The 12,064-nt window shown below is 38.2% G+C and overlaps 1 protein-coding gene across 2 annotated transcripts in view; it reads left to right on the plus strand.

Moving 5' to 3' along the window:
- Positions 1-2,590, plus strand: part of ola1 (Obg-like ATPase 1) — a 296,977-nt gene extending 294,387 nt beyond the window's left edge. For both annotated transcript variants that reach the window (XM_051930680.1, XM_028806276.2), the window contains exon 11: positions 2,072-2,590. In XM_051930680.1, coding sequence (XP_051786640.1) covers positions 2,072-2,173 — 102 coding nt within the window. In that variant the 3' untranslated portion in view covers positions 2,174-2,590. The remainder of the gene's footprint in view (positions 1-2,071) is intronic.
- The last annotated feature ends 9,474 nt before the right edge of the window (positions 2,591-12,064 follow it).

Raw genomic sequence — 12,064 nt, forward strand, 5'->3', positions numbered from 1 at the left:
TTGTTCCATATTTAGACCTAAAAATGTTGTTTAATATGTATTTATTTAGAACAATCTAAGTATTCTGCACAATTATTTATATGGGTATGATTTAGAATTTGACTTAACTTTATAATTTCTTTCATGTTAGTTTAATTGTGATATACAAATTTTAAATGAGCAAATTAGTTTGGTTTCTTGAATAGTGTAATAGTTGCCGATTGGCCATATCAAATGCCTCAAACCTTAAAAATAGTACTTAAAATTATATTATTTTGTTTTGGGTAACTCCTGCATAAGATTTGCATGTTGCTATGTAGCTAGTATTTAATTTTCAGTACACTAAAATAGTACCTGTATGTCCAGCCCAGTCTCCCTGATAGGAAGTGTTGCCCCCTAGTGGCCAATAACTAGGTCACAGTTTCAGTTAATATCTTTGACTCCTTGTGTGACTTTTACATGAGCTTTTTAACTTGCCAGTGTGCTTCAGTTCAAGATATAATATTAAGGGAAAAGCCTTGCTTTTATTTAAAATCTTCACATTAATAAATAAATTGAAAAAGTGATTATATGCTTATGTACACCATTAAGAAAGGTTAGTATGCTTTAAAATATGCTGATCCATCATACGCTGAAATGACATTAAATAATAAAGTGGCTTTAAGTTATGTCAAACTTATGTAAAGTTATTCAAAATATGTTTTAGTTGAACTAGGTAGATTAAAAGTGAACCATACATGTATGTATGTGTATATATATATATGTGTGTATTTTATATATATATATATAAAATATAATGTGACCAACAGGGTGTGGTGCAGCACCCCAAATCCCCAGACACAACTACACAACACAGTCCTGGGTTCAAATATAAGTTGTTTATTCAACACAATATTTCCACAGTTTTCCTATTTCCTCTTTTTTCAGACTGCACAAAAAATAATAATTTATTGTTTTCCTTCCACATCTCCAACATAGTCTCATCCACTTCCCTTACTCTGATCACTCATGCAGGTAACCAGGTTTCTTTTATGACAGTCCTAGGAGTGCTTCCAGTGATACAGCATTGCACACTGCAAGCATTTCTGGGTCAGGCGGAAGCTCTTCGTAGAGAATATAACAATCCTTTGCAGCTCCCTCTGGCGCCACCTAAGGACCCCAACAGGGTTGTCCCAAGGGACTGCAATTCCCAGCCAGCCTTGTGGATATCCATATGGGTGTTCACAAATGGGATGCTGCCACTCTGTGTATGGAGGGGAAAACACCCTCCTGGGAAAGCAAGACACCCTCTTTACTTCTGGGAAAGGTACCTGCACCCTTCCTGGTCAACATGTTGGTCCATCCTTGGCCTTCCATTCCTGGTAGGAAACTGGCTTCCATTAGGGTCATCACGCCAATCCATCACTGTCCTTCTATCACTGCCTGCCGTCAACTCACACACAGACATGAGTTGAAGGCTATACAGCTTAAACATTGGTCTATAACTTTTCCTTTTTAGTGTATCTGTATGTACACTTATTGTATTGTTTATTGTTTTATGTGTATATCCCTTAACTTATGGGTGTCTTAATAGTTGTGAACTTGTGTTTTATTTAAAGTGTATTTTCGTACCTGATTTGCCATGCATTCACATTGTGGGGCAAATCATGTTCCCTTCTACAAGATAAAGATACCATTTTTACCACGCCCCTAGCTCCCCATGAGTGGTGTTTGGGCACTGCCAAAACAAAGACTACAGAAGCTAGAGGGCGTAACCTCTGCAATGGAGATGGAGGGCCAGCACATGTCTCTTCACCTTTTGTTGGGATGAAGCTTGTCACCACTACGGTGTTATTGCTAATTAATCAATTCTTCCAACAATAGGCAAGAATAGTTGGGTTATTTTGTGTGAGCAATATGAAATATTTACTGTTTATTAAAAAAAATACAGATTTTAGAAGAAAATGAAAAATGACATACATGTGAAAGTGAGCCTTTAAGGTTTTTGGTTTTCCTATCAGTGTTTTACATAAAAAAGTTATTTTTAAATGTGTCTTATAGTTCTGTTTGTGTATCTGCATATTTATTTATTTATTTGTATTGTGTTTTGCAGGCTGCTGGAAAATACAGGCAACAGGGCAGAAATTACATCGTTGAAGATGGGGATGTTATCTTTTTTAAATTTAATACACCACAACAGCCGAAGAAGAAATGATTTTCATTTTAAAGCATTTAGCATAATAAATGAACTGTGCAGCTGGGTAAAGGTGTTTATTGTTTAAGCCAAATTAGCTGGAAACTGTGATTGATACCTGCCAAGGTTCTGCAGTTCTTCTTCCCAACTGTATTATGCCTGTTTGTTTTTGGCTTCAATAGTACAGCTCCCCCAAAAGCACAGGTCCACTAAATGTTGACAGCTTTGCTATTTAAGATTAAGGCCCTACTCTAAATTGTAGAAGCATTTTGGGAGCCATATTACCCTTGTGACACTTCATTAATCTCCATCATGTAAGCCAAACCTGACACATTTGACAGCAGGGACAATGCAACTTGCTCCTTTCTGAATCTACAGATAATGCATGTTTTACAGTACCCCAGATGTCTACACTCAATAAAACATTTGACAAAACCAGCCTCTGTGTGTTGGGGGATGTCTGTATTGACTGCCGGTGGTGTGCTGAATGTGATATGGCACCTGGTATAAGCTGATTACAGAATCTGAAGACGGATGTAATGCTGCAACTGGCAGCATGGGGCAGCTGTAATTGTATCTTTAAAGTGAGTCCTTTATTGGATTCAAATAGGCTTTGGATAGTGATGATTTCATAAGAAAAAAATAGAAAAAAACTTTCAAGTGTGTTTGTTCATGGCTTGAGTAGAAAACTCATTTGAAAATGACATGTGTCTGGAGATTTGTATGTTTTCTCTTGTTTTGAATGCCACTATGGAAACCTGAATAGGTATTAAGTTTCAGATTCAAGGTATGAAATATTTTGAAGCTGTGAATCAAAAGAAAGAAATGTTTGTGTGTCCATTAATGTATATGTATGATATGTGACTCTAACCTCGGTTCCTTTTTCACAGTGAACGCTATTGAGCAACAGTAAATTGAAACTACAAAGTATATGAGCTTTAAACTTCATTGTGTGTTTTTTTTTGCAACAGAATATATTGTGTTTGTTTTAACGGCTATTTTTATTTGAAACTGAGTAAAGAAAGGCTGACCACATAGTATGCTTTTTTTCACTTGTGCATGTAATAGCTGCTCATGTTCAGCTCACAGCAATAATGCCCTCCTGCCTACTGTTACATATTTTCTGGCTCATAGTACTTGAAGCCAAAGTTTTCTTCTGGGCTGGAATCCTTTCGGTAAAGCATAATGTGCATGATTTCCACCCAAGTTCTTGTGGTTTTTCTTTTACAATCCAAAAACATGCTATCAGGATATTTTAGTGACAACAGCTTGGCCACCCATTTCAGTAAACATGTGGTGAATGGAGTTTGTGCGTATGCTGTGGTGAACTGGGGTCTCATCAGGTGGCTTCCTGCTTTATGTCCTTGGCATAAAGGTTCAGAGCAAAAATAATTTGGAATTATTGTACACTATATGATACTTTAATATATTTTCAAATGGTTCAGGTGTGATCAGTTATTGGCGCATAATTGTTTTTGATTCTAAATTACAGGTGTGTTAAAAAACAAAAAAGCAAGTAGCTGCAAAAGATAAAAACCCTGCAACCTTGTTGATGAACCTAAAGATCAAATTGAATACCTTATTGATAGCAAACAGGTAATGTACAGTAGTGATCTTGAGAATATAAGCACATTTCAGTCTGTCTAGCATCTAATTGAGATTGAGAAGTTTTTAACTGCAGCCCACATCCACCAGTCTCACTGTGGACATGCCCTTTGACGTTACTCACAAAGTGACTGCTGCCTTGCCTTCCAACACACCCATCATCTTCGTTATCAGAAAACAAATTACTGAAGAGTAAAGAAGAAACATCAACACCATATAGTTAAAGTGTTACAGTTAGAAATTAAGACAATGGTTAGTTGGTTGTAATTGGTTTAACTTCTTAGTGAGTTTGGACAGAGTTGAGCCTTTTTCAACATTTAACATTTGCGTTGTGTCATCTGTTGGAATCTATTTATGTAGTGCATGTAGTAATACATTTTTTTTCAACAGGTATCACAAAGATCAGAATTGCTGTTGAGAATGTATTGTCATAATTTAGGCACCAGACAAACTGACACTATAACCTAATGAAGGAATTATTTTTAGAAAAAATAAAGTAAAATGTAAAGAGTGATACGTACTAATTTCATTGATGTCCATGAGGCATTCTGTTTACCTGCCCTCTTTAACAAAGCCAAATGATAGCAGGAACAAATTGTTTAAATAAATAATAAATTCTGATTCTAACAGCTATAAAGAGGACACGCTGGGCCACCAGGTACTCTAGTTTGAGACCCCCCATAGTCAGACCATCAGCAACTTCCGTCTGTGTGAGAAAGTCAGTAGACTATCCTATCAGACTTTTTTTTAATTTCCTGCAATTTTTTTCAATTTTAATTTTCCTTTATTAGGTTGTAATGTCAGTTGTATGCACCATCTGTTGGAAAGGAAAGTGCAATGCATTAATTAGTTCACACAAATGGGCATGTTAAGAATGAGTCCCTTGATTGAGCGTGTTGTGAGTGGCATTGTATGTTTTGCACATTGCAGTTGCACACTGCTAAATGAGTTTCAATTAGCTGATTCATTTTTAGGTCTATTTAAGTGCTAGACGTATAGCTGGCCAACTAGTATGGACGTTTAATTAAATATCAAGTAATGGGGCATGCTTCTGTAGGTTAACGAAGGCCCACTTTTGAATGTAGAATACAATGAGGAGTTGTGTAAATGTTTCCTGTGATAAAGTGAAGTGCCTTGTGATAAATATCATCTAGAGATGTAAGCAATGAAAAGAATATTACATGTGAATATTGATCATACACCCTGGGGGTATAAAACACAAAAGTATAACTTGCTTTATTAGGATGTTAGGAGGTATAGTGCCATGATGTGATGAGTACAAGTTAAGGAAGGTTATAATTTAAGCTATAAAACCTACAAGAGAGGGCTCATATGAAATACTGTGAACAGTTTTTATCTTAATATTACAAAAAATATGTATCAGAGCTAAGGAGAGTCGGAAGTAGAGCAACTAGAGTTTATATGATTTAAGTGAAGTGGAAAGATTGAAGGAGTCAAAATGTATTGTTTTAAGCAAATAGATGTAAAGAGGTCACATGACTGAAATGTTCAAAATAATGAAGGGAGTTATTTTGTGGGTTTTATGATACTATAAAATGAGTACAAGAAGAACACAGAGATACAGATGGAAACTTCTTCACAGTAAATTCACAAAAATGTTAAGTTTTTCTCCACATAGATAATCATAGATACCTCCATAGTTCTTTGATATGGTTATGGATGTGTTGAGCCATGGAATAAAAGACCAATCCCCTTGGTGCAGGCATTTTACTGCTGACATTGTGTTGTGTAGCACTAGAAACAAGAAAGTTAGAAGAATGGAGAAGGGCTTTGGAAGGGAGATGGTTGAAGATAAATAGGAAGAAGATAATATGTGAGGGTAAATTATGATCAGGATTCTCCTGCAGGGAGAGCTACTGAAATAATATCTAGGATCAGCGGTAGCCCAAGATGGAAAATTAGATGCCATAAGAGTGCATTGTGGATTGAACAATTGAAAGAGGGCATCAGGAGTATTGTGTGATTGAAGTATTACGGCAAAGGTTAATGGTGAGGTTTTTAAGACCAGCAAAGATGTATGGAGCCAAGACATGGACAATAAAGGGAGAGCAGGAGAAGAACATGGATGTGGTAAGAACGAGAATATTGAGATGGATATGTGGAGCTACAAAAATGGACAGAATAAGAAATGTGAAAATCGTAGGTACAACAAAAGTGGAAAGTACAGGAAAGTAGGTTGAGAAGAGACAATGACTGTGGGTTAAAAGGTAATGGGAGTGACGGTACAGGGGAAGAGAAAGTGAGGGAGACCAAAGTGATGTGGATGGATAAAGAAAAAGATCTGAAGGGTCTGACTGGTTAGGAGGTGCAGGACTGAGCTGTTTGGAGAAGGCTGATAAAGCACATCGACATCACACAAAAGTGGGAAAGGATGGAAGAAGAAGATGGGGAAGAAAATCATAGATCATGGAATAAGTTATGAAGTAGTGAAGTAGTATTGTATACAGGAGGATGTGGGGCTCTTCAAAAGTCAAGGTGATGATGTAAGTTGGGTAAACAAGATTGAAATGTGATGTGCTGAATGGACAGTACTCCGTATAATTTTTTGAATTTTTCAGAAGCTTTCATATACATGATGTCACGGTAATCAAGTACTGTAAAACAGACTGAACACGATTTTTCCTCTCAGGAACTGAAAAGTATAACTTGTTCCTATAAAGAAATCATAGCCTGCTTCTCAACATCTTTATTAATTCCCAAGTATGAGTTTTAAAGGATTACCTGTCATCAGTTCAGATACAAAGATACATGTAACTAGTTACACACTCGAGAAGTAATGCACTAAAGGTATCAAGTTTGCAAATCTTAATTAAAAGAGTGTGACGGAAACATGTTTAAAGTTGGTTTTACTTGCATTTAAAACCATTTTAAGTTTAACGGAGCCTTCTGGACTCTGTCATTTGAAAGTCATACGTGACTTTATTTACAGTTGGAGCAAATAAATGTCAAACTGCATCATACAAATACTGCTGAATTTTACAGTTATTTAACTTGGCTATCAATGACATTAATATATAACAAAAAGAAATGAGTCTTGAAGATCACCTTTTTATTTCAATAAGTTATGGTGCAATACACTAGCCACTAGGGGGCTACACTGCCTCTCATAAGTAAAACTTGTCAAAATTTAAATGCTATGGTGTTCTTCACTGATTACAGGTTCAGAGTTCTGTAACAAATTTACAGGTAAAATACAAATTTTATAAAAGTGCTCAACATGCCTACATAAAAATAAGAGGCTTAGACCACTTTCATGTTGAAAAAACAGAGCACGATGTATTGACTATTGAGCGTGATGGCAGCTGATAAAGTGTCAATGGTGACATTCTTTAATTTCCCAGTATTTAATTCATTTTCATTTATTTTTCATTTTGCAGGTTGAAGGTCCCAGCTGTATTCTGTCCCCTTCAGATCAATGAATGGTGTTTATCGCACTGATGAGTAAATAGACAACGTGGGACATCAAACTTAGGTTGGTTGGTTGGTTCACAAGCACTCTCACAGGGAACAATGTACAGTGTGGTTACTTTAGGCTAATAAATTCTGTCAAAATACTGTGTTATTATTGGTATATTTGACATAATGTATGGGAGTGTGTGTGTGTGTATATATATATATATGGTTGAAATAGTTTACTGTCAAATAAATGCAAAGAGTACGCGACACGTGTTTCGCCCTCATTCTGGGCTCATCAAGCGTACACACTCCACTGCACTCCCTCTCGGGAATCGAACCTCGGACGTCAGCGCTAGAGGCGATGCTCCTAACGTTGCGCCACGGCGTGTGGTTCGTTGTGACACAGACTACGAATGCCGTGAATATATATATATATATATATATATATATATATATATATATATATATATATATATATATATATATATATATATATATACATACATACATACAGTGGGGCAAAAAAGTATTTAGTCAGCCACCAATTGTGCAAGTTCTCCCACTTAAAAAGATGAGAGAGGCCTGTAATTTTCATCATAGGTATACCTCAACTATGAGAGACAAAATGGGAAAAAAAATCTAGAAAATCACATTGTCTGATTTTTGAAGAATTTATTTGCAAATTATGGTGGAAAAAAAGTATTTGGTCAATAACAAAAGTTCATCTCAATACTTTGTTATATACCCTTAGTTGGCAATGACAGAGGTCAAACGTTTTCTGTAAGTCTTCACAAGGTTTTCACACACTGTTGCTGGTATTTTGGCCCATTCCTCCATGCAGATCTCCTCTAGAGCAGTGATGTTTTGGGGCTGTTGCTGGGCAACACAGACTTTCAACTCCCTCCAAAGATTTTCTATGGGGTTGAGATCTGGAGACTGGCTAGGCCACTCCAGGACCTTGAAATGCTTCTTACGAAGCCACTCCTTCGTTACCCGGGCGGTGTGTTTGGGATCATTGTCATGCTGAAAGATCCAGCCACGTTTCATCTTCAATGCCCTTGCTGATGGAAGGAGGTTTTCACTCAAAATCTGACGATACATGGCCCCATTCATTCTTTCCTTTACACGGATCAATCGTCCTGGTCCCTTTGCAGAAAAACAGCCCCAAAGCATGATGTTTCCACCCCCATGCTTTACAGTAGGTATGGTGTTCTTTGGATGCAACTCAGCATTCTTCCTCCTCCAAACACGACGAGTACAGTTTTTACCAAAAAGTTCTATTTTGGTTTCATTCCTCTTCTGGATCATCCAAATGCTCTCTAGCAAGCTTCAGACGGGCCTGCACATGTACTGGCTTAAGCAGGGGGATACGTCTGGCACTGCAGGATTTGAGTCCCTGGCGGCGTAGTGTGTTACTGATGGTAGCCTTTGTTACTTTGGTCCCAGCTCTCTGCAGGTCATTCACTAGGTCCCCCCGTGTGGTTTTGGGATATTTGCTCACCGTTCTTGTGATCATTTTGACCCCACGGGGTGAGATCTTGCGTGGAGCCCCAGATTGAGGGAGATTATCAGTGGTCTTGTATGTCTTCCATTTTCTAATAATTGCTCCCACAGTTGATTTCTTCAAACCAAGCTGCTTACCTATTGCAGATTCAGTCTTCCCAACCTGGTGGAGGTCTACAATTTTGTTTCTGGTGTCCTTTGACAGCTCTTTGGTCTTGGCCATAGTGGAGTTTGGAGTGTGACTGTTTGAGGTTGTGGACAGGTGTCTTTTATATTGATAACGAGTTCAAACAGGTGCCATTAATACAGGTAACGAGTGGAGGACAGAGGAGCCTCTTACAGAAGAAGTTACAGGTCTGTGAGAGCCAGAAATCTTGCTTGTTTGTAGGTGACCAAATATTTATTTTCCACCATAATTTGCAAATAAATTCTTTAAAAATCAGACTGTGATTTTCTGGATTTTTTTTTCTCATTTTGTGTCTCATAGTTGAGGTATACCTATGATGAAAATTACAGGCCTCTCTCATCTTTTTAAGTGGGAGAACTTGCGCAATTGGTGGCTGACTAAATACTTTTTTGCCCCACTGTATGTATATGTATATATATATATATATATATATATATATATATATATATATATATATATATATATATATATATGTAACAGGTGTCTGGTCACGCTTATAGGTAATCTAACTTAGACACCATTAAAATATCCGACTACACCACCCAGTTTTATTAAGAGACTGGGAACTCCTGAAATTTACCAATAGTAGCACACAGGTTTCTTTAAATTGGGTGGTGAGTAAACACACAATGAAAGACACAACAGTAATTTCAGAAAAAAGCAACAGTAAGTTCTATTGTACAAGACAATATAAGGTACATTAAAAAGATAAATGAACATAACAGAACCTAAACATATCAGGAATTAATTTCCTTTTTTTAAAGGAAAATACACAGTCCACACTCTAAAAGTCTGTAAAAACAAGAATTGGAGGATACAACCTTTAGTGGTGCAGAGTCCAAGTTGCTCACTGCGTTACCCCAACACTTAATCGTTCATCTGTCCATGGATGCACTCTGTTCCCCGGACACTCATTCCCCTACAGAAGTTGTGTCAAACTGTTGACTCCCTGTCAGCGTCTCTTCGTTGTTCCTTTTTCTTCCACTCTGGGCTCCTTGTGTTGCTGGGACCTAGGCACGCCTCATTTCTCGTCTGTCAGCTTTGCTGGGTCCTTTCATGCAGATTCCCTCTCTCGCTGAACCCACATCCGGCGTCTCTTTGTGGAGCTGTCTCTTCCTCCCTGGAAGTGTTGCCGTCCTTGTGCCTCACGTCGTGCCAGCCAGGTACCCTTGTCTGCCTGCGAGCCCCTGTGCCCTTTCCGAGTGTCTTGGCAGCGTTTCCTGTGGACTGTTCCTCCTGCCTTCTGCTGCCCAGGAGTTTATATTTACTTCAGTCCCTGCTGTTGTCAGTCCTGGACAAACAGTTTAATCAATGGCACATCTAAATTGCCTGGGTTTAACAATTACTGAAAACACAAGTTAACAAAATGTATGGTTACCAAACATTAAAAAGTACAGATATGCTGATTAGAAACCAATATTTCCAAGCCAGGTAAATACAGACATCCTCCAAGGCTAGACTTCAAAGCAGTGACTCCCTTGCAAGACAGCAAATACCATTAATAAGTAGACAGCCTTTTAACTTATCACCCCCCAGTCCCAACAGTGGGTGCCTAATGGAACCACCCAGTGTACAAAAAAATGTAAAAGTGCCCCCCTCTGACATACATACATATATATATATATAGTCTTATGAAAAATTTTGGGAACCCCTCTTAATTCTCTGGATTTTTGTTTACAGTTGGCTGAGCTTTCAAAGTAGCAACTTCCTTTTAATATATGACATGCCTTATGGAAACAGTAGTATTTCAGCAGTGACATTAAGTTTATTGGATTAACAGAAAATATGCAATATGCATCATAACAAAATTAGACAGGTGCATAAATGTGGGCACCCCAACAGAGATATGACATCAATACTTAGTTGAGCCTCCTTTTGCAAATATAACAGCCACTAGACACATCCTACAGCCTTTGAGTGTCTGGATTCTGGATGGAGGTATTTCTGACCATTCTTCCATACAAGATCTCTCCAGTTCAGTTCAATTTGATGGCTGCCGAGCATGGACAGCCTGCTTCAAATCATCCCATAGATTTTCGATGATGTTCAAGTCAGGGGACTGTGATGGCCATTCCAGAACATTGTACTTCTCCCTCTGCATGAATGCCTTTGTAGATTTCCAACTGTGTTTTGGGTCATTGTCTTGCTGGAATATCCAACCCCTGCGTAACTTCAACTTTGTGACTGATGCTTGAACATTATCCTGAAGAATTTGTTGATATTGGGTTGAATTCATCCGACCCTCGACTTTAACAGGGGCCCCATTCCCTGAACTAACCACACAGCCCCACAGCATGATGGAACCTCCACCAAATGTGACAGTAGGTAGCAGGTGTTTTTCTTGGAATGCGGTGTTCTTCTTCCACCATGCAAAGCACTTTTTGTTCTGACCAAATAACTCAATTTTTGTCTCATCAGTCCAAAGCACTTTGTTCCAAAATGAATCTGGCTTGTCTAAATGAGCATTTGCATGCAACAAGTGACTCTGTTTGTGGCGTGAGTGCAGAAAGGGCTTCTTTCTCATCACCCTGCCATACAGATGTTGTTTGTGCAAATTGCGCTGAATTGTAGAACGATGTACAGATACACCATGTGCAGCAAGATGTTCTTGCAGGTCTTTGGAGGTGATCTGTGGGTTGTCTGTAACCATTCTCACAATCTTGCGCATATGCCGCTCCTGTATTTTTCTTGGCCTGCCAGACCTGCTGGGTTTAACAGCAACTGTGCCTTTGGCCTTCCATTTCCTGATTCCATTCCTTACAGTTGGAACTGACAGTTTAAACCTCTGAGATAACTTTTTGTAGCCTTCCCCTAAACCAGGAGACTGAACAATCTTTGTTTTTAGATCTTTTGAGAGTTGCTTTGAGGATCCCATACTGTCACTCTTCAGAGGAGAGTCAAAGGGAAGGAAGCACAACTTGCAATTGACCACCTTAAATACCTTTATAGCTCATGATTGGACACACCTGTCTATGAAGTTCAAGGCTTAACGAGCTAATCCAACCAATTTGGTTTTGTAAGTAATCAGCATTGAGCAGTGACAGGCATTCAAATCAGCAAAATGACAAGGGGACCCACATTTTTGCACAGCCAGTTTTTCACATTTGATTTCATTTCATACAACTAAATACTGCTTCACTAAAAATCTTTGTTCGGAAAACACCGCAGTACTCAGATGTTCCTAGGAAATGAAAGGCATA

This window comes from Erpetoichthys calabaricus, chromosome 8 (genome assembly GCF_900747795.2).
Source record: "Erpetoichthys calabaricus chromosome 8, fErpCal1.3, whole genome shotgun sequence".
Taxonomy (NCBI): Eukaryota; Metazoa; Chordata; class Cladistia; order Polypteriformes; family Polypteridae; genus Erpetoichthys; species Erpetoichthys calabaricus.